The following is a 22,260-nucleotide window of genomic DNA, read 5'->3' as shown; positions in this document are numbered from 1 at the left end:
ATTGCTTGAACTCTTTGGGTTTGCACCAGGAACATCTACTCAATGGTCATCGGGGGTGGTGGTGGCAATTGCTGCTAGGCTGCCTCCTCCTGGGGTGCCTGCTGCTCCTGATGAGCACGTCTTCCACCTCTACGCCTGTTCTCAGACATCTATAGAAAGCACACACACATCAGATCCGACTCTACAGTCTTTCAACATAAGAAAATATATATGGAAATCTTCATAGCACTAAACAATTGATCCTCTTCACTGACTCTCAACACAACCAACACAGCTTCTCAGATAAAGAGGAAAGTGGGAATAAATAGGTTGCCCAACTAAACAACTGACTTTATTAATAACTACACCAACTTGCAGGGAATACCCACACCTTGGTGACAATCATTACAAAGATCCAACTTCATTACAAGTTCATCACGACAAGCATCAAAACATATGATAAGCAAACTAACTCTAACTAAGACTGACTAAGACTAAGACACTGAATTAAGCATTATTACAGACTCTGAATTTGTCGATCTAGGGCTCCAAATCTATTTGGGTCCTGCAGTCAGGGGTGCCATAATCAAAGCAACCACGGGGCGGTGAGCAGTAAGGGTGCTGAATCCTGACAGGGATGGGAGAACCACCATCTTGATAATGGCGCGAATGCGCGCTCAGCACACAATTCGGCAACCTTCGCCCAAACCTTGCCCAACACGTCAAGGGACTGGTCCAGCTCTGTGTTGAGCACGGCGACCAGGTTGACCATGTTGTTCAGCCTATGATTGCCCTCACCAACGGGCGAGACAATCACACCTCCAGCACTGCCGGTCGGACGGCGAGGGTAGTACTTCAGGTCGAGGCCGTCAGCTACCCCACTGAACAATGAGCAGTACTGCAAAAGTACACGTCGTGCAACATCTTGCATGGCTGCCTCGGCAGTACCCCTCTCAGTGATAGAATAGTGCTCTGAGAAAGCCTCTGCACCCTGGAGATCATCATCCGGACGACGCACCAAGCAAGTAGCCTCCCACTGGTCCGGGTATAACCCTTGACGATGCTAGTAGACTACACAACGGTACTTGATAGACCAAGTGTGTCGGTCGAAGGCCCGACAGAGCAAGGTGTGGAGAGCGTCGTGGAAGTGACACCCACGAGTGACGTCACGAGTGATGGGTCTAGCGATCCATCCCTCTGGCTCCTGCTCCTCCGAGAGCTCCGTGCTGTGGCTCGAACTGCCACCGGCGTCGGCGTCATCATCGTCAGGGTCTCCTCCAGCAGTCGTGATGCCCTGTGGTGGTGCAGGGGGCATCTCTAGCTGAGGTGCAGGGGAAGGCTGCCTCCCAGACTCCACCTCCTGCTGAGGCGAGGGGGAAGGAGTCCTGCTGCTCCTGGCGTCGGCGCTCCTGCTCCTTATGCAGGCGATGATGCAGTCTCTCCAGATGGCTAGACTGACCCGTGACCGTGTGGCGCAGTGGGTGCTCCGCCAGGCGAGAGGGCGAAAAGGGGATCACTGACTTACGTGCGGTGCATCTAATACGGGCCATCTACAAAAGACATCATAAGCACAAGAGTGAGAGTAGAACTATATGACCAGCAAGTAAACAGAAAGCGAAGTGAGATAAAAATTTTATAAGATGAGAATATAGATAATAATATAACATAGAATTGGTCAAGATGGCCAACTTTTGAAAATGACACTAAAGGTCAAGGTAAGGGTAGAGGTCTATAATCCTTAGGGCATCCATTCTAATCTAGGTTAGCGGTCCTACAGTCAGTAAGACTTTGATACAACTTATGTCACACCTGATTTTGGAGTGCAAACCAGATGCGAACTATGTACGTGCCAGGATTAGAAACTCACATACACAGCGATTACATAATTGGACATCATCACACATTGCTCAAAGTAAATAGCGAAAAGGTACTTTTATTACATCAACATGTCCAAGACATCCACAGAGTCTATAACATAGTCATTTAATATCATCGAAGTGCGGAATACAAAAAGTAGCAGATAAGGCCTTCACATGCAGCTGATTGGGGGTTTGCCACTAACATAACTAGAACTTGTCGTAGTCCTGGAACTCCTCAAAGTCCTCCATGTTGCCTGCATCTCCTCCTGAGCACTGAATACATTGGGGACAACCTGGGGTGGGGTGGTTTTTAAAGCAAGGTTGAGTACACATCAACGTACTCAGTAAATGTCCCGTTTGGCTAAAGTGGACTAGCTGTATGTGGAGTTAAGGTCAAGCAGTTGCTTTTAGTTGGTCAAATATTTATTACTGATAGTAGAGCGAAATTTTAGTAATAAACCCAGTTATTACCCAAAAGTACTCCCTCTAAGAGAAAATACCAGAGATCAGAATTATAACCATCATTATTAAACATCATCATAAAAGTATCCAAAGTTCTTCTAATCAAAGAGGATCCCAAGGCTACTCTTAACAGTGAGCTCGGCTGGTATACCAGTTTCTAACACTCTCCAGAGGTTGCACACTTTACCCACGATTCGTGATCCCTTTTTGCCTTGGGTCAATCAAACCCTCAAACACTACCAAGGTGAGTCGGCAAGGTTTCACTATGTAGCCTTTACAAAGACTCCCCTGGTGCATAGCTGCTCGTTAGGTTTTGCCAGTCATACAAACACAGTACACCTCCCCAAGGTGGATGACTAACAAAACCAAATCGAATGAACCTCTGCACCCCATCTTGGTAGAGCGAGCACTACGCTCCAACCCCCATTGACGACCCTCAGGCAAAGCCAACTACACCCCCAGGTTCATCTAATTATTCAGCTAAGGGCGTCCCATTCCACCCTCATGGTTGCACTGTTATCCCGAGTGGTCACTCAACGAACAGGTCCTTAAGGAGAGGTACTCAGGAAACAGCCTGAGTCCCCTAAAGTATCACAAGATCAACATCGGGATAATATCATTGTATCATAAATATTCACATTATGTTCCCTGATTAAGTTAAAGCAATAGCATAAGCTAACCATGATAACCCAAAAAGGTAAACAAGGATAATATCCTTAGGTTTCAATAAAGTAATGCAGGACGGTGAATTATAAAGTATGTAGGACATAATAGGTCAGAGGACACTTGCCTTCACCAGGTTGTTGCTTAGGAAGATCTTCAGCAACACAGTCAGGAACCACGGGATGCTCGTCGTCTAAATAAAGCGATCATGCATTTAATACATTTGGATAATGACAAATGAACAACACACTAATCATGTACAAACAATGGAACACATCTCAAAAGAAATAGTATAAACTCAAAAAAGGAGTTTAGGTTATAGGGTGAACTAATCACATTTAGTAGATTGTTATTCCCTAAGTGTTGTCTATCTCCATGATTACATAATCTAATTCGACTTATTTTAATAAGACATAAAAGTTAAACCAGGGATAAGTCCATACATCACATATTATTAATCTCACAATATTAAATATCTATTACCACTAGGGTTTCCTCTTTACTTATCTTATTAAACAAATAAATCATCGCATAAACTAACCTATAGCCTAGGCATAAAATTAGAATACACAGACAATGCATTATCCTAATTTATTTGAACAGAGAATAATTCTATGAACATTTTGCAATTTGAATCACTCAATTTGAAGTTCATATGCAAAAGATATGAAATAAACAAGTTTTGAAGTTTAAAATACAAATTAGGTCCAACTCTGTGATTAATAAAAAGGTCAGGGGTATGTTTATAAGCATCCAGGGGCCTGCGTGCAAAACCTAAAGGACTGTGGGTCTAAAAAGTTGGGGTTTCTTTAACAAAATTACACGCGAAGGGGTATCGGGCTACCTCAACCGTCAGATCTCAAATCCACGGCGGAGAACAGATCCGAGCGCGAGCGGGCGCGCGGCGAGTACTAATAATTTGGCTCGGGGTGTCAGCGACCTAAGGTAGGGCTAACAGACCGGGCCCAGCGGTAGGGGCACGAGTGAGGGAGGGGAGATCTGAGCGATTGAATCTCAGGCGGGCGGTCGGGATTAGGTTTGGTCTGGTTAGATTCGGGCCATCCGATCTCGGACAGACGCCCAGGATCTAACGGGTAACCCGGCAAGGTCTCATGGCCGCCAACGGTGGCGTCGCTCGCGTCCACGGCGGAAGCCCGCCGGATACGAGGGCGCGGGCGCGCTGGGGCCCCCGGGACACCAGGAATAGCTCTGGAAGGTTCGAGGGGGATGTCGTGAACGCGGTCATGGGCACAGCAACGGCGCAGAGGCGCCGGAGGACAACTGTCTGTGGCGGGATGGCTCGGCGGCAGCGCAACTACACTCCGGCGAGCAATCGCGCCCAACTGAGAACCGAGAAAGGATAAATTGGGGGCGGGAAAGGTTGGTTACCTTGAGATGAGATTCTGGGACCCTTGAACGGTGGCAGGGACACTGTGAGGGCTTAGGTTGACGACGGTGACTCTCCGGCTGCGCGGGGAAAGCTCCAGAGAGCACGGGCAGAGGGAACCAGAGAGGGAGAGAGTAAATTGAGGCGCGTCCCGAGTTACGGACACCGAGGCGAGACTCACCGAGGCAAAGGGCACGGCGAGGCCTCAACGGTGGCGATGGAACGGGCGCGAGGACACGGCGAACGGTGGCGGTCTTCTGAGCTCACGAAAGAGACTGGCACGAGCGAAGGCGGGCTAGGGGGTGTCTGCGAGTGGGGGGAAATGGTAGGGCGGACGGGAGGGGGGTATGAGTAGGGGTCGGGCGTGTGGGTAGTGCCTAGGAATCACGTGGACGTAGGCGTGGCCATGGCGAGCGCGCGGACCGAAGGTTAGAGGAGGGAGGGGATAGCTGACAAGCGGGGCCCGCAAGACAGCGGCACAGGCTTGTGGTTGCGGCAGCGGGAAGAGGTGCCGCAGGCGGGGCCCGCCGAGAAGAGAGAGCGCAGGCGCGCGGGAGCGCGAGAAAAGGCGCCGACAGGCAGGGCACAGGTGGCAGAGAGAGGGAAGGAGAGAGCGTGCGGGCGCGAGGACTGCCACTGACAGGTGGGGCCCACCTGTTAGGCGGCGGGGGCGCGCGTGCGGCCCCGCTGGGCTGGATTGGGCCGACTAGGCTGAAAGTGGTTTTTCCTTTTTCCAGGGATTTTCTAAATGCTTTTCTTTTTATTTTCTCTAGTGAACTCAATTCGAATTCAAACACAAACCCAAATTCAAATAATTCAAACATGTGCATCAAATTAAAGAATAATTTAGGCTCAGCATGATGCAACAATTCATGACTCATGGTTTTAACAAATTAAATAATAATCACTCACTTAATTAACCTAATTCTACCCAAAAAGAAGAGAGAGAGAGAGAGAGAGAGAGAGAGAGAGAGAGAGAGGTTAGAGAGAGACAAAGGGTAACACCTAAATTTGGTAGGCATTTAGAGAAGAAATTGTATACCCCCCAACTTCAGGGTGTTACGGAGGTGCTCGCTACAGTAAGGCCTTGTTCGGTTGGAGAGAGATTGAGGGGATTAAATTCTTTTCTATTCAGAATAGAATAGGGAGGGGATTCAATTCCTCTCAATCCACCCTTAACCGAACAATACCTAAACGGAGATCGAATGGAAGTGACGTTTGAGGTGGGGAGAGGAGTGAGAACTCCTAGGCATACCGAGTGCTAGAGGCGACTTTTAGTTTGCACGATCGGATGGGGGCATGCTAGACTCATGAACAGTTCGCTGAGTCGTGGAAAAAGGGATGGAGAGTGAGATAGGAACGCTGCTGGATTTTGTCTTACAATGTACTACCTCCGTTTTCAAATATTTGTCGCCAGTTAGTTTTTTTGAATTAAACCGCGACAAATAAAAAAGAACGGATGGAGTACTCTATGCGTCTAGTGTATATACTCTCCTGGTCTAGTATAAAAGTATAACCACCTCTGGTTGGTTTGAAAACCATTTCAACATTAAAGATCAAGAAATATATGTGCAATTTGTACGTATTTTGTACCAGAAATTGACAATATCCATTGCATGTATACAATTTTTCTCTACAACAAAATATTTATAACAATTTTCATTGAACCAGAAAGTTTTTGAACATACACATGAACTTACATATAAGAGCATCTCCAAGAGACTATTTTTGACTCTCTATTTGACTCTTTATCTATCTCTGTATAAAGATTAAACTCTATATGTAGCATCGCATTTCAACAGACCCTCTAACATGCAACTTAGTTTAGCTAGTTGGAGTGGCTAGCCAAGTTTGGCTAGCGATGGAAGCAGTTTGGAGAGCCAGATGGCTTGACTAGTTAGATGGCTAGTCTGTTGAAATGTTATTTTTTTGTTAAATATCCAAATTTTAACTTGACGAGTCATGTGACTATTCTCTTGGAGATGCTCTAAGGCTATTCTCAATGAGAATTGCATCACTCTTTCCAACACTGTATCACACTAGCTCCAACAAGGACCTTTAAAGGGTCATGTACCCTAAATTTAGAGGATGATGTCGTCATCTACTTCCTCCAGCAGCGTCCTCTAAACAGTCCTCTAAATTTAGAGGACGCTACTGGATCCTCTATATATAGAATTCTCTAAACGGTTCCCTATCCATTTGAATACTTTAAACAACCGGTTTAGCAAAACTAAAATATATACAAAACATTTGAGAGTATGACAAATACATATGTACAAAAATTAAAAATTAAAAATGTCTCTGTTGGAGACTTGTTCTCAAATACTATGAATTAAGAATAAAGCAACGTAAAATGTTAAATGTTAATGCCCTTCGTCCATCAAAACATTATCTCCCCAAGGGTATAACGATCTTCGGACGAAGGTCATGAACAAAGGTCATGAAGGGTATACCTTCATGACCAGAGTTATGAAATAATGAAAGATAAGACATATAAGATATGAAACATAAAAGATAATACATTCAAACACATAAACTTGTTCATATATTTTATCATACAAACTTAAATATTAAAACATAATATTTAATTACATTTATACCTTCGGCTTGACAGAAGGCAATAATTCGAGTGTCGCGTGCAAGCGATTACAAGATGGCGTGAACAGTACGGGGATACTGTTCATCTATTTATAGGCACAGGACGCAGCCTATGAGAAATTACATTCATGTCCTTTACAAATGCTTACAATCATAATACAAGCTATCACAGGTCGATTGGTCATTTCATCTTTAAGTCGGTTCACTCCTTCGTCTTGAGACATGTCACTATGCCGAAGCTTTATGGGTGATAGCTTCGGCACTGCCTTTGAGAGAATCTGTCGAAGGTGTTTCTTCTTACAGGATCTTCGGCGACGAAGCATACCCCCAACAGTAGCCCCTTCGCGGTGCTAGATCATTTTTCATAACGAGCTTGATCCGTGAAAAAGTCTCCTAGGCTTCGGAGAGCTGAAGATCCGAAAAACACCTTCCCTGAGCTCGTTGCCGAGAAACGATCACAAAATTTCGAGCGTGAGATGGTCCCACCATGCAGCGGGTAAACGCGTCCTGGCGATTCACCTTCTCGGGTTCTGTGGCCCACCACTCAGTGAGTGCGGGCGACTGTTCGTCCGGTGCGAAAGACTTGACGATTCACCTCCCCACCTGCGGCACTATATAAACAGACGAGTAGGTGTGAATTTACCCTAGCATTCATTGCTATTGCCCTGTTTTGCTGCCAAAAATTTGACAATAGCTGAAGCTTATTCATCGCACTCAACCGAAGCACCGCTATTGACTTTGCTTCGTCACAAGAGGAAGAGCTTCGGGAAAATTAAAAAAGTCAACAATTTCATAAAAAATTGTGAGGAATTCCTCATCAAATGGCAAGGGTACGTTCCACTGCTAGGGTTACACAAGACGGAGAAGAAGCTGAAACTGTTGAGACCGCTCCGATTTCCGAAGTGATGAAACGGTCGGGGCTAGTAGTGTCGGAAGATGTTTCTGACGAAGGTGCACGTGCCGCTGAGGCTGAGCAGGTTGGTGCTGAGGAAGATGAATCTGAAGATGATTATAGTGTCGTGCCATCTAAACCCAGCCACCTGGAGTTTGGGAGGTCTACCGTTACGGAAGATGATATGTCTAAGTTGGTGAAGTTAGGCTATTTCAGTGAGGCAAAAAAGGAGCTAGTTCGCTTTGGCGGAGAGGAAATTACTCCGAAGCCGGAAAAGGATGAGGTGGTAGTCTTTAAAAGCTTCTTCAAAGCGGGATTAAGATTTCCTTTGAATGAGATGATTGCTGATGTTTTGAAGAAGTTTGGGATTTATCTTCATCAGCTAACTCCTAACGCCATCGTTAGGCTTAGCGTCTACATATGGGCCCTTCGAAGCCAGGGGGTAGAACCGTTTGCCGAAGGCTTCTGCCGAGTACATGAGCTTCATTATCAAACAAAAGCTAGAGAAGATGGGCTGCACGAAAACTTCGGCTGCTACAATTTTGCTTATCGCAAAGATGCGAAGTCTCCAGTTATCAGCTATCGTACCAAGTGGCCAGCTGGCTGGAAGACTGAATGGTTTTATGTCAAAGTCGATGAGAAGAAGGAGAAGTTGGTTCAAAGCCCATTAGAATTAATCTTCGGAGAGACTAGGCCCTGGTGCGACATGAAACCGGATAGTCCAAGCCAAATTGCACTGGGCGAATTTTGAGTTATTGCAGAGCACATTGGTACTAGGGATCTGGCGCAAGAGTTCTTGGCTTTTAGAGTGTTCCCAACTTTGAAAGAATGGGACATGCCGAAGCTCAAAGGGGAAAAGAAAAAGAAGGAACTTGTTCGGTTGCCCTATTATTATAAATTCAAGAAACACTTCAAAGTACCTTGCCAAGAATGGTTACACACGATTGAAGTTATGTGCAACGAGATCCTTGGGAATTATTCTAAAAAAGAAGATCAACTAATGACTGCAGCCTTCGGCACTCGTCCGAAGCGAAGGTTAAACCGGGTGATGGATGCTCTGAACTTTGAGTATCCTGACTATGAGCGATTGGAGAGAGGTGCCGAAGGACAGAAGAGAAAAAGAGTTGCCAGCGTCCTAGATAAAGAGGCTGCTAAATTGGTGAAAAAGGATGAAGAAACTTCGAAGAAAAGAAAATTAAGCCCTGAGCCAAAGATAACTGCTTCGAAGAAAAAGAAAGCTTCGGCTCTGAAACGAAAAACAACTGAAATTGAGGATGAAACTCCTTCAACACCTCCTGCTATCGATGTAGAAGAAATTTTAAAGGTAATGACTGAATCTTTGCCTGTCAAGATAAGTCCACTAGGGTCACATCTGACGAAGCTTTTTCAGAAGGAAAAGGAGCCTTCGGCAGCGAAGAAGCCAGATGAGCCAAAAAACGAAGAATTATTCGTGTAGTTGAAGTTATCGAGCAGACGCCGCCGCTAGCATCGGCGTCAAAGACTCCAGCTATTGAGAGCTCTGCTGCTGCCGAAGCTGCACCCGCCGAAGCCGAAAGTGCCGAAGCTGAAACCGCTGAAGATGTGAATCTATATGCCACGCTCTCTGAAATTGATACAATGCTTCTGAATGCAGCCGCGGAAGAAACTGTTGCAGCTGCTGAAGAGATCCCGGGCACAGTGGCTGGAAAGAGAAAGGAGAAAACCGAGGATATTTCGGAAGAAGACTTCAACTTTCAAGATATACTTGGGCAAGAATTGACGAAGGCCGAAAAAGAAGAACTGAAAGAGTATGCTATATCTTGCGGGTACAAACCAGGCGCGTTACTCTTCGGGGGAGTAAACGAAGAAAGCTTAGGATGCCTTCGGGACCACACTGGGGCGAAGGTTGTCGGCACTCTATCGAAGAGTGTTGGCCTTCCGAAGGTTGAAGCAGACCTCAGCAGGTACCGGCGACAACATATTGTCGGTAGCCTATTTTATGCTAACTTTAAGGTAAAATTCTTAACTTTTTATTGTTTTGATATGAAGATTGTTTTCTGATGAAGCTTATGTTATCAGAGCTTACTGCTAAGCAAAGTCCTAAGGATGCAACAAGACCTCGAGGACAAAAAGAACGAAGTTATAATTGAGGGCCTGGAGAAAAAGATTAAAGACCATGAGGCTACTCTGGAAAAGAAAAACTTCGTACTCAAACCATGGAAGGTTCACTGGCGGAAGCCCAGGCCGAAATTGCTAGATTGAATAGTGAACTCTCCATGGAAAAGAAAAATTTCGAAGCCAAACTCGAAGCTGAAGCTGAGAAAAATTCAAATTTGCAGAAATCACTGAAAGAACTTCAAGAAAAATGTGTGGACTTCATCAACCGGTGCCTACAGCGGCTAAAACAGGTTTTCAACTCGGTCGGAGCCGGTGCTGAGAAATTCAGTCCTTCGGTTGAGAACCTGCCAAAAACCTTCGAACATATTGAGGGCGAAGTTGATGCACTCGACGAAGTTATAGGTGGACACGCCGATTTCTGCGCTCTGCTAGCTTCTCGGGGCACAGCTGTTGCCTTCATAAAATCTGGCCGTGAACATGGAAAAATTGTCAACAGACCAAATTTTAGCTTATCTCCAACAGATTTAATTGATATCCCTAGCCTAGCTCGGAGTATCGGAAACAAATTCATAACTCAAATTTGGGTAAAAGGCGGGGAAAAATGGTTGGCGATGAAGCTCGAAGCCACCTTAAGCCGGTAAAAAATTTATGCCTGTTACTTTACCTTCTCCTTGAAGTCTGCACTTCTCTCATACCGTTTTAATATGTACAGGATGTTGATGCTGAAGGAAAATGAGCCGATGCTTGACAGGTGATCCTAAGCTCAGATGATCTGAAGTTGACTGATGTCAAAGCTGAAGACCTTGCTGGAAAAATTCTAGAAAAAATCTTGTAATATCATTGTAAAAAATATTTGTAATTTAAGAATCAGATACTAATTCTGTAAATTTGTGCATACTTTGTAATATATCTTTACCTTTTCGTCCATGTATTGAACTGCTTTGCTGTGGACGAAACTAGCATTTTTTGAGCCGAAGACAAAAAACACCTTCCCTTCTTTTCGTACACAACGAAGCATGAAACTGTTTCTTTTTCTCTTTGCCGAAGCATTATCTTTAGAGCCGAAGCATCCGCTTGTGTTATGATGATGATGATCCTAAGTATGTCTAAATGAATGTTTATGAATGCAGATATATGATGTAATGTGTCGTGCAAATGAATGTCGAAACACACGCATACGAAGCCACAACCATAGCCTTTATTCCCTTGGGAATGACCGAAGTCTGTTTGCCGCTTATTTTTCGGCTTCACCGCTTATTTTTTGGTATATCAGCGCTGACTTTTCGCTGTAAGTTCTGCATCCCCTTAGGAACGTCTTTTGAACTTTTTCGCCTTCTATTTCAGCGGTATCGCGTTGACTTTTCGCACTTCGCCTTATATTTTGGCGGTATCAGCGTTGACTTTTCGCTGTAAGCCTGCATTCCCTTGGGAACGACTTTTGAGTAGAAAACTTCCTTAGGAACGGCTTTTTGTAGCTTTGTCGTGCTCTGCATCCCCTTAGGGACGACTTTCGAGCTTCTCCCTGTTTTTTCCTTTTTCCCTGCACTCGATGGTGCATGCTCAGTTTTTACATTTACATATTTGGGGGATTTTTGCTCTCGTAGAGCTAAATAAGAAAAAAAAGAAATTACATGCTATGGCCCCATTAAAAACCTTTCTCCCCCTTTGGAAAGGAAAAGGGTGCCATAGAAAAAACAAAAAGATTACATCAAGCTAGACATAATATCGCCGAAGCTCATCCGCATTCCAAGATCTAGGAATGTCGTTGCCGTCCATATCCTTCAATCTGTAAGAACCGGGTCTTGACGAAGATACTACCAGAAAAGGTCCTTCCCACTTGAGCTGTAACTTGCCTACTGTATCTGGGTTGGCCACTCTCCGAAGTACCAAATGTCCTGGTTTAATGTTCTTTAGCCGAACTTTTCTGTCACGCCATTTTATTGTTTCGGCTTGGTATTTATTGATATTCTCCACGGCCTGAAGCCTGATCCCTTCTATAGCATCTTTTGCCACAGAATAATCAGCTTCGTCTTCTGCCGAAGCCACTGTTCTTATTGATCCTGCCTTAGCTTCTTCTAGGGTGATTGCTTCGTCACCAAACAATAGTTTGAATGGTGTAAAACCTGTTGACCTTGATATTATTGTGTTGTGGCTCCACACCACTTTGATCAATTCATCTGGCCACTTTCCTCTGGCCTGATTGAAGATTAACTTCATTATTCCTGTCATTATAATGTCATTGGCTCTTTCAACAAGTCCATTTGACTCCGGATGTCTGACAGATGCAAAATGAATCTTTGTGTCTGTTGGGGGCCTTCGTCTTCCGAAGGTCCTCAAAAACATGAGTTAACAATGTTTCTGGAGTATAATACATGAACAGGTACCTTCGAACTCGGATCAGAACCACAGTGTGAGAAGCACAAAGAATACGGAGGTTCACGCAGCGCCGAAGCTAAGCGCAAGGGAGCTTCGGCATGACAGCAGAAAAGGGAACCGACTTAAAAGGGAAAAGGCTATTTAGACCTCGATGGATCACTATAGAGTCATTAGCAAATGTAAAGGGCATGGGTGTAATTTTACATGGGTTGTGTCCCGTGCCTATAAATAGATGAACAGTGCTCCCGTACTGTTCAGGCTGACTTGGCATTTGCTTTTGTGTCACGCTCGTACCTTTGCTGTCTATCAAGTCGAAGGTACCAAATGTAATTCAATATTGTCCTTATGTCGGTTTGCATTTATATAATGAGAAATATATGTATGATAATGTTGTTGCTCACATTATTTCTTATGTTTTACATGCTTCATTCGTTGTTAATAATCATACATTTGTGTATGGAGAATTCATGAAGGTATGCCCTTCATGACCTTCGTCCAAAGATCATTATAACCTTAGGGAAATAATGCTCTGAAGGATGAAGGGTATTAACGTTTAACATTTCATGTTGTCTTGTTCTTGATTCATAGTATTTGAGAACAAGTCCCCAACAGTGCCAATTTATTCACAGAATTCCTTGAAAGCTTCAGCATCGAACTGTGTTCCATTGTCTACGGTAATAGCCTTCGGTACTCCGAAGCGACAAACAATGTTTTGCCAAAAGAATTTCTGGACAGTGACCAAAGTTATTGTGGCTAAAGGCTTCGCCTCAATCCACTTGGAAAAATACTCTACCGCCACCACAACATATTTTAGATTTCCTTGTGTTGGTGGAAGTGGGCCTAGCAAATCAAGGCCCCACCTTTGCAACGGCCAAGTGGGCTGTATTAACTGAGTGAGAGATGAAGGTTGCTTCTGGTCTCTTGCACATTTTTGACAGCCTTCACATTTTTGGACTAATTCTGCTGCATCCGAAGCTACCTTCGGCCAATAAAATCCTTGTCGAAAAACTTTTCCCAACAAGGGCCTAGATCCAATGTGAGATCCACACAGACCTGTATGTATCTCTTTCATTAATTCCATACCTTCAGTTCTTGATAAACACTTAAGGAGTGGTGAACAAACTCCATGTTTATACAATTCCCCTTCTATTAACACATATGGTCTTGTTCTTGCCTCCATTCTCTTGTTATAAGCTTCGTCACTTGAAAGACAATTGCCTTGGAGGAAAGATATTATTTCAGTTCTCCAGTCTTCACTGTGTACTGGAGAAATAGTAAGTACTGCTCTCTCCATGAGCTCAACTGAAGGTGCTTTTATTGTTTCAAAAAATACTTCGGAGGGTAGGGGAGCCCCTGAGCCGCTGATTTGGCTAGCAAATCTGCATGCTCATTTTCACCTCTTGGAATATTCTTGACGGAAAAACCTTTGAAGGAAGCTTCCAACCTTCGAACTGCATCCAGATATTTTTCAAGCTTCGGATCTCGTGCCTTGCTGCTTTTATCCACATGGCCAGCAATAACTTGAGAATCAGTCTTTAGGATGGCCCTTCTTATTCCCATTGCCCTTAGTTTCCAAAGCTCCAATAGAAGTGCTTCGTACTCAGCAATATTATTTGTGCAACTAAAATCCAGTTTGACTGCATAACATGTTTTGACTTTTGAAGGTGCCACTAGGACCGCAGCTGCTCCTGCACCGAAGGCTCCCCAAGAACCATCGCAAAACACTGTCCAAGCTTCGACATCTTTGCTTGTCCCTTCTTCGTGAGCCCCTGGCGTCCAATCAGCGATGAAATCTGCTAGCGCTTGAGATTGAATTGAAGATTTGTGCACGTAGTCAATAGTGAATCCATTAAGCTCCGCGGCCCATTTTTCAATCCTTCCAGTAGCTTCTCTATTCCTCATGATATCCTTCAGGGGTTGTGATGAAGGAACAATTATGTGATATGCTTGAAAATAATATCGAAGCTTCCTGGATGCCATTAACACAGCATACAACACCTTCTCCAATTCTGTATAGTTTTTCTTTGATAAACTCAACTTCAGAGACAAAGTATACTGGGACTTGCTTTTTAGCTTGTCCTTCGAGCTTCTCTTGTACAAGTGCCGCACTCACTGCAGAGTGCGAAACTGCCACATACAATAGCAATGGAGCCCCTAGCACAAGTGGAGTTAATGTTGTTAAATCGATCAGATATTGCTTCAGCTCCTCGAAAGCTTTCTGTTGAGTTGAGCCCCATTGAAAAACTTCAGCTGACTTTAGTACTTCAAAGAATGGTAAATTTCTTTCTGTTGATCTAGATATAAATCGATTCAAAGATGCTAGTCCTCCTGTTAGCCGTTGGGCCCCCTTCTTTGTGCTTAGCGGCTCCATTCGAAGGATAGCTTCGATCTTGCTTGGGTTGGCTTCGATCCCCTTCATTGAAACTAGACAGCCAAGGAACTTGCCCTTCTTCACTCCGAAGACACATTTTTCTGGAATTAATTTCAGGCCAGCTTGTCTAAAATTAGCAAATGTTTCTTGCAGATCAGTAATGTGGTTTTCTTGCTTCGTGCTCTTCACTATAATGTCATCAACATATGTTAGCACATTTCTGCCTATCTGAGAGTGAAGGACCTTGGTTGTCATCCTGCTGAAGCTTCCTCCAGCATTCTTGAGCCCCTCAGGCATCCGAAGATAACAATATGTACCACTGGGGGTTATGAAGCTGGTCTTTGACTCATCTTCCTTCTTCATCCAGATTTGGTGGTAGCCTGAATAACAATCTAGCAGACTCATGAGCTCTGACGAAGCTGCTGCATCTACTAGAGAATCTATTCTTGATAATGGGAACTCATCCTTTGGACAAGCCTTGTTCAGATCAGTAAAATCAATGCACATTCTCCATTTACCATTGGCCTTCTTCACCATAACAGTGTTGGCTAGCCATTCTAGGTATTTCACTTCTCTAATGACACCAGCACTGAGAAGTCTTTTTACTTCGTTCCGAGCACCTTCGGCTTTATCGTCAGACATTTTCCGAAGCTTTTGTTTCCTGGGTCGGAAGGATGGATCGACATTGAGTGAATGTTCAATGATGTCCCTGTTGACACCACAAAGATCGTTGGCTGACCATGCAAAAACATCTTTGTTTTTGAATAAAAACCTTATCAAGGTTTTCTCCTGCTCTTCAGATAATTGGGATCCCAGCAATACCTTCTGCTCTGCTATGTCTTCACATAGAAGCATGGGCTTCGGTTGATCAGCCGAAGCAGCCTTCTCTCTTCTGTACTTATACTGTTCACAAGCTTCGGCTCCATCTATATTGTGGATTGCTTTTGAGTCTGTCCAATTTCCTTCAGGCTTTCTGGCAGCTTCCTGACTTCCATGAATAGCAATGGGCCCTTGATCCGAAGGTATCTTCATGCATAGATATGCTGGATGAAGAATTGCTTCGAATGCATTGAGTGTTCCACGACCAATAATTGCATTGTAGGGGTATTCCATGTCAACAATATCAAACACAACCTGCTTAGTACTTGTATTGTGGACAAATCCGAAGGTCACTGGCATTGTGATCTTGCCAAGTGCTACAATCTGCCTTCCTCCGAAACCACAGAGAGGGTGTGTAGCATCATGGATCTTATCCTCTGGCTCTTGCATCTGTCTGAAGGCCTTATCAAATATGATATCCGTTGCGCTGCCTGTATCAACCAGAACATTGTGGACTAGAAATCCCTTGATGACACAAGATATGACCATAGCATCATTGTGAGAGTAATCCTTGAGCTGAAGGTCCTCTTGGGAGAAGGTAATTGGGATGCGAGACCATTTTGACTTGATGAAGGATCCCTGCACCCCAACATGTTGTACCCTTCTCTGGGCCTCCTTCTTCTGCTTCTTGTTGGCCGGCTCTAAGCATGAACCGCCTGTTATCGGGAGCACCAGCTTCGTAGCCAAAGCAACTTCAGCTTGGTTGTTGAACGAAGCCATCAGCTCAAAAAGTGGAAGTGAGTTCACCGGAGGTGGGCATCAATGTTGGAGACTTGTTCTCAAATACTATGAATTAAGAACAAGGCAATATAAAATATTAAATATTAATGCCCTTCGTCCATCGAAACATTATCTCCCCAAGGGTATAACGATCTTCGGACGAAGGTCATAAACGAAGGTCATGAAGGGTATACCTTCATGACCAGAGTTATGAAATAATGAAAGATAAGACATATAAGATATGAAACATAAAAGATAATACATTCAAACACATAAACTTGTTCATATATTTTATCATACAAACTTAAATATTGAAACATAATATTTAATTACATTTATACCTTCGGCTTGACAGAAGGCAATAATCCGAGTGTCGCGTGCAAGCGATTACAAGGTGGCGTGAACAGTACGGGGATACTGTTCATCTATTTATAGGCACAGGACGCAGCCTATGAGAAATTACATTCATGTCCTTTACAAATGCTTACAATCATAATACAAGCTATCACAGGTCGATTGGTCATTTCATCTTTAAGTCGGTTCACTCCTTCGTCTTGAGACATGTCACTATGCCGAAGCTTTATGGGTGATAGCTTCGGCACTGCCTTTGAGAGAATCTGCCGAAGGTGTTTCTTCTTACAGGATATTCGGCAACGAAACATACCCCAACAGTCTCTAATATAGGTATTTGTGTATAGAGAGCGTGAATTAGAGAACTTTATTAGAAAGGAATGAGATATATGAGATGAAATCTTTTATAGGAGATTGTAAAGCACGGATATAGAGTCAGTCTCATCATCAAGAATGCCATGAAATTAAGAATAAAACGATGTCCCTCCCAATTAAATGTTACAACTAAATAACCAATAGAAATTAGTAAAATATGTGAAGAGAAAATAAATCTCTTAATGTAGATTTCACATTGTTTTCAAGACCTTAGAAAACACGGTTTCTAAGACCTTAAAAATAAATTGACATGGATTTCCTAAACCTTAGAAACGAGCATTGCTAAACTATTACAGAAGTGCTATGCCATATTATCTAAAATGCTGACATACTTATTAAATGTGTATGAAACCATAATAAAACTATTAGCCTACCAATTTTCATACTAGCAGCTGACTGCACCACAAGTCAACAAAAACCTGCGGAGCATCAGATGACTGCTCAAATACTAGTCGAATAAAGTCAAAATACTTAGAAATAGTCGACCCCTGCTCAAACATACTGGGTTAAATATGACAAAACGCTTTGACAGTCAATCATGTAGAGAAAAGGCAACTAAAAAGCAATTACAGAAGTTACACAGGGCAACTACATAACCTCATAACAGACAATCATAGCTAAGCTGCGGCAGCTACTTCAAGCTATATTTACATTTTACAACACCAGAACAGTCCTGTTAGCGCATACAGTGAGAGGATGGCCCTGACTAGTCCTCATTGTCGTAGTCCTCATCTTCATCAACCTGCACTGTCAGATGTCCAAAACCAGATGGCCCAACACCGATGTTTCCAGTGGCATCTGGCATAGGCCAATCTGACTGATGATCGGTGCTTGCTTCTTCCACCTTAGAATTTGTAGCTTGCGCAGGGGCTGTTAGCGGAGGTTGCGTGCTTTGAGGCGTAATCTCGTTGCCGCTGTTGATCTCTGGAACTGTTCCCTCTCCTGGTAAGGTTTCACCTTGTTCAGCAAACATGCTGCTCTCATCTTCAAATTGTACGTAACCAACTTCCTTTCTCTTGGTTGGTGGCCGACCTCGCCCTCTGCCTCGACCCCTCCCACGTCCTCTGGGGCTGGTATTTGCATTTCTTATAGCCTGAAAAAACAGAGGTTCTATCATCAAATATCCATTTATATAACGTTATCAATCAGGTGAGCTCTGCTGGCTGATGCACGCACCATTTTACTAGATCTTGATTCATCATTCTCTGGGTCACTGCCATTTGACTTTCTGAAAAGTAGATTTCAAACACTGTTAGGTACTTGATACAATCGAATCATAAAACGCTGATTACAACATTGAACTTACCTTCTTCTAGGTAACACTCTTTCATCTCCACATGAATCAGCACCACCAAGATCTGGTACCTTGCTGACAACTTCAGTTAGGAAATCAAAAGAACTGTACCTCTTCACACATTGCTTCCTGAGCATCAGATGTCAGAAGATAGATATATGAATGTTAATACTAATGGCTCGAAATTGATACTTCATGAAAGCAATACTAAGATACATGTTGAAACTATCAGCTAGAATTTTAACAAGAACAAAAATTGGTCATAGAAGTTAACCTCAATACAAAAACTCTCATTTAAATATGAAACTCAACTCCAAATAAATTAGACAAGCTCATATGCACGATCTACATGAGTATGAATGCATGATGGAATAACTATCTGCCCAGTTTCAGTTTCGAGGACATATAACTTCTACGAAATCTCTTCTCTACAAATGTTCATGAGCTCGAATTCCAGAAACCACACTAAAGTTGCTTACAGTGGAAAGAAAACTACCAACTTCCAAATTGATTAACAAAACTAACATGCTTCCATATTCAAATTCAGATTTTAGTGGCTGTTTAGTTGGCTCCTGGCCGAAGCTGCCTGGCTCAGGCAGCGCTCCCAGCCTTGGGCCAAGTTAGGGTGCTCCAGATGTTGTCCTCTCACCAGTTCGCTGACATAATGACCAAGAGCTTGCTTGTTCAGTTTTTTTACCGATTTTCAGTCTACTTTGCGTCCGTGATTCTCCCACTACGACTGCGAGTGGGTGTTAAGAGATTGTATCTAGGCATATCTTTTAGATTTGTAATTGCCTTGTACTTCAAGCCATATTGGCCTATGTATATGAAGGTCACCTCACCTCCACCTATGGGTGTGATGTTTCCCATCTATCTTTCTACGATAAATAAAGTCACTATATAATGATTTATCAGTGTATTTTATTAGACTAGTAGCTAAAATTCAACAAAGAGATCCATTTATACATTACATCCTCTAATAACCATTTATACATTATATAAAAAAACAAAATGCAGGTGATATTGAGCTCACAGGTGGAAGGAATTCAGTGTCTTTGCTCCACTTTGAAGAGTAATTTCATAAGTCCGGTCAATTAAATCTTGTAAAAACAATTCAAGAGCCCTCGCTGCATACAAATGGAAACACAAAATGTCAGAAATTTCATTTAACCAAGAAAACTGAAAATGTTGACCAACCAAACTTCTAAAAATTTGTAAAAATTTATAACGTGAATCTCTCTTTTGTATCATTAGTGTGGACTTGAAAACAGTAAACCAGTCTGCAAAGAGAACCATTAGCTAGTCAACCAGATGAATGGATGCCAAACAATGTGATAAAGATCATCCCTTTTGCTTGTTTTATTTAACTTAAAATACTAGGTTATTGTGGACAAACACAGATATGTACATAATACATATAAAGGCACAATGATTCTAGCAGAACTTACAGACTAAAACAGGCACTGCTAATGCAATCTTTCCAACATCCTCATCTGCTTGCATTATCTTTTTGATTCGAGCCTGTTATAATAGAGAAACTTACATATTTGAAAAAAAAATCTAGGACAGACATCCCAACATAAGTACATGAACCAAATACAAAACCCAAAACTTCGGGTAATCAGTACAGACATCAAAGAATCCATTTCATGAAAAATAGAGCACATGCTACCTATCCAGAAATTATCTTTCCAGCTAAATACAACAAAATATGCACCTGCAGTGCAAACCATACAGATGTGTGTAGCTTGGAACTTCAACCACGTTGTTTCCATGACAACAGAACAAGAGGTTTTGAAGATTCAAAACCAGCCTGAAGGAATACAATAAATGCTGAAATCCAGAAAAAAAATTAGGATCTCAAGAAAGAAATGCTGGCATGTTCAGGAGTCCTTGTAACAATAAACTAATAAAGCATGGTGGCAGAACTAAACCAGAACACCTTTCGCACCTTGGAACTCCAACCAAGGGAAAACACCAGAACCTACAGCACTACAACATCAGACTCCAACAAATAGTTCCATCACCAAACACATATGTAGACCAACATAACAATGGAAGTTACTGTGGTTTCAAACTCCACTCCAGTACACCTACCAGACCATAATAAAAACCCCCATGATGAGGGACTCACACAAATTCTACTGCTAAAGTACTCCTGCACCAGATCACATGTTGAGTATCCCCAGAAATACATGGGGCCCGCAATACATGCTCGCAAGATCTGGAGATCTTGCAACCAAACCACATGCACGGCAGCAGGATCTACCTCATCCCTTGCATCTACACAACAGGGCATAGAGATCACATCAGGGCGTCCCGTTCACACGGACTAACACTCACCAAATTTCATCAGCAGTGATCTAGTCAGCCGCGAGCGGCCACAAATCTCTCCACCGTCCACCCGCTCAACACAACACGAGTGCAGAAGCCGGATAATTAATTGTCGATGTCCTCTGTTGAGCAACGAGAATCCGAACTCTCGATAGACGTAGACCCTCAAAAAAGTGGAAGGAAAGAATGAAAACAAAACAAAACGAAACGAAATTACTTCCCCGCGCACGCGCGAGCACAGGAGCCGATCTGAGCCCGAGCCCGCCTCCACCCACGGCGCCCCCCACCAAGAACCCAGCCAAATCCCCGCCCACGGAACCAAAAAGAGAAGCCGCGCGTTAACGGCGGGCTGCGTCCACCGGATCCCGCCCGGAAGAGCGAGGATCTGCACCGCGCGCGGCGACCGAGATCAGATCACGCGCGCGGGCGCGGCGGATCAGAGCGAGAAGATACGAACAGGAGGAGAGAGGGGAGCTGGATGGGGGAGGCAACGTACCGCGGGGAACCGGGTGCCGAGCTTCTTCCTCATCTTCGCCTCCGCCTCCGACCCTCCGGTTCGACGGACGCTGTCGTAGTCTACTACTCTCTGTTTTTTTCTGCTTTATTTTTTTGGTGACGACGAAGTCTTGGGTTTTCTTTTCTCGTTATTAGGCGTTGTCGTTATTCTTCCACGTTCCAACGCACGCACAAGGCAGGAGAGCAAGCGCGCAGCAGCGCCCCACCGCGACGTCATCCGCCCGCCCAGAGGCGCTCGTGCTCCCACCGCGTCACATCACGCACTGGCGGCCGAACTGGGCCGGGCTCTACATGGGCTTTCTCGGCCCGAAATGTCTGTGTTAAGGCCGCACCGAAACGGCGTCGATTAGGCCGTATCCACCGGATATCCTTTCGTATTCTCTTTTTTACACTTTAATTTATAAACAATGTAAATTTCCTATTTTACACGATTTGTTGTGGACAGCCTTATGCCCTCTTTAACATGTCTTTCCAACTCCATATTTAATAAAACTACGAGAATGGTCGTGCGTTACGACGATACACTAATCATATATAATGGTATAGTGCAACAGTTATGTGACATCCGAGAGTTTAGTGGCAAGTCAATGTGATAAACCCTCCTCCACAAAAAGTAAATTTAAAATTAAAGTGGAAACTCGTCACAAAAAATAAATTTAAAATTAAAGTGAACGTATGACATACATATCAGATATTAAACTGCAGATGTTGCACTTTATCTTAGCAAAAAAACAAGAAAGTTATGAGTTCAAAAGGAGACTTATCCCTTTTAGTGTGATAAACCCTCCACACAAAAAATAAATTTAAAATTAAATTGAACATATGGCCCCACATAATAGATATTAAATTGTCAATACTGCACTTTACTTAGCCAAAGAAGCTAAAAAAAATATAAGTTGAAAAGGAGACATGCTCTTTTCTATAGCTCACTTAGTCTTTTGTCCTCCTTCAGCTAGTGAGTTGGTAGCATCCGGAGGGATGCATTGTGTGTGGTTTCGTGTCATTTTGGGCTTGGGTGTTCTATCACAGCCCATCTGGAAGTTAACATACTGGTTGTTAGACGAGACGTAAGAGAGAAAAACATATCTACCCTACATGCTTCGCGCA

General features: G+C 43.5%; 1 protein-coding gene across 7 annotated transcripts; it reads right to left on the bottom strand.

Moving 5' to 3' along the window:
- Nucleotides 1–17,368: 17,368 nt before the first annotated feature.
- LOC100304013 (repressor protein) lies at nt 17,369–21,378 on the bottom strand. 7 transcript variants are annotated; one of them, XM_035964863.1, is made up of 8 exons: nt 21,134–21,373; nt 20,647–20,801; nt 20,021–20,116; nt 19,752–19,824; nt 19,337–19,430; nt 18,316–18,432; nt 18,186–18,237; nt 17,467–18,102 (listed from the first exon to the last, which is right to left on the bottom strand). In XM_035964863.1, the coding sequence occupies exons 4-8, from the start codon at nt 19,804–19,806 to the stop codon at nt 17,716–17,718; spliced, it is 705 nt and encodes a 234-aa protein (XP_035820756.1). In that variant the 5' UTR covers nt 19,807–19,824; nt 20,021–20,116; nt 20,647–20,801; nt 21,134–21,373; the 3' UTR covers nt 17,467–17,715. The 7 variants fall into 7 exon arrangements, with proteins under 7 accessions (NP_001401198.1, NP_001159016.1, NP_001401197.1 ...); NM_001414269.1 differs by lacking the exon at nt 20,647–20,801 and having other exon boundaries at nt 17,369–18,102; nt 21,134–21,378; XM_035964864.1 differs by lacking the exon at nt 20,021–20,116.
- Nucleotides 21,379–22,260: the final 882 nt, after the last annotated feature.

The sequence above is a fragment of the Zea mays genome, chromosome 2, assembly GCF_902167145.1.
Source record: "Zea mays cultivar B73 chromosome 2, Zm-B73-REFERENCE-NAM-5.0, whole genome shotgun sequence".
Lineage (NCBI taxonomy): Eukaryota > Viridiplantae > Streptophyta > Magnoliopsida > Poales > Poaceae > Zea > Zea mays.
Note: the sequence above shows the minus strand (reverse complement) of the source record. Positions and strands in the feature narration are given on the sequence as shown.

Bases quoted from the DNA above. Each gene is read 5' to 3' on its own strand.
- LOC100304013 (NM_001165544.2), bottom strand. From the start codon at position 21,166: ATGAGGAAGAAGCTCGGCACCCGGTTCCCCGCG. The intron at 19,825-21,133 runs GTACGTTGCCTC...CTATTATAACAG, and splicing joins TCGGCACCCGGTTCCCCGCG to GCTCGAATCAAAAAGATAAT. The intron at 18,238-18,315 runs GTAAGTTCAATG...TCTACTTTTCAG, and splicing joins AGAGTGTTACCTAGAAGAAG to AAAGTCAAATGGCAGTGACC.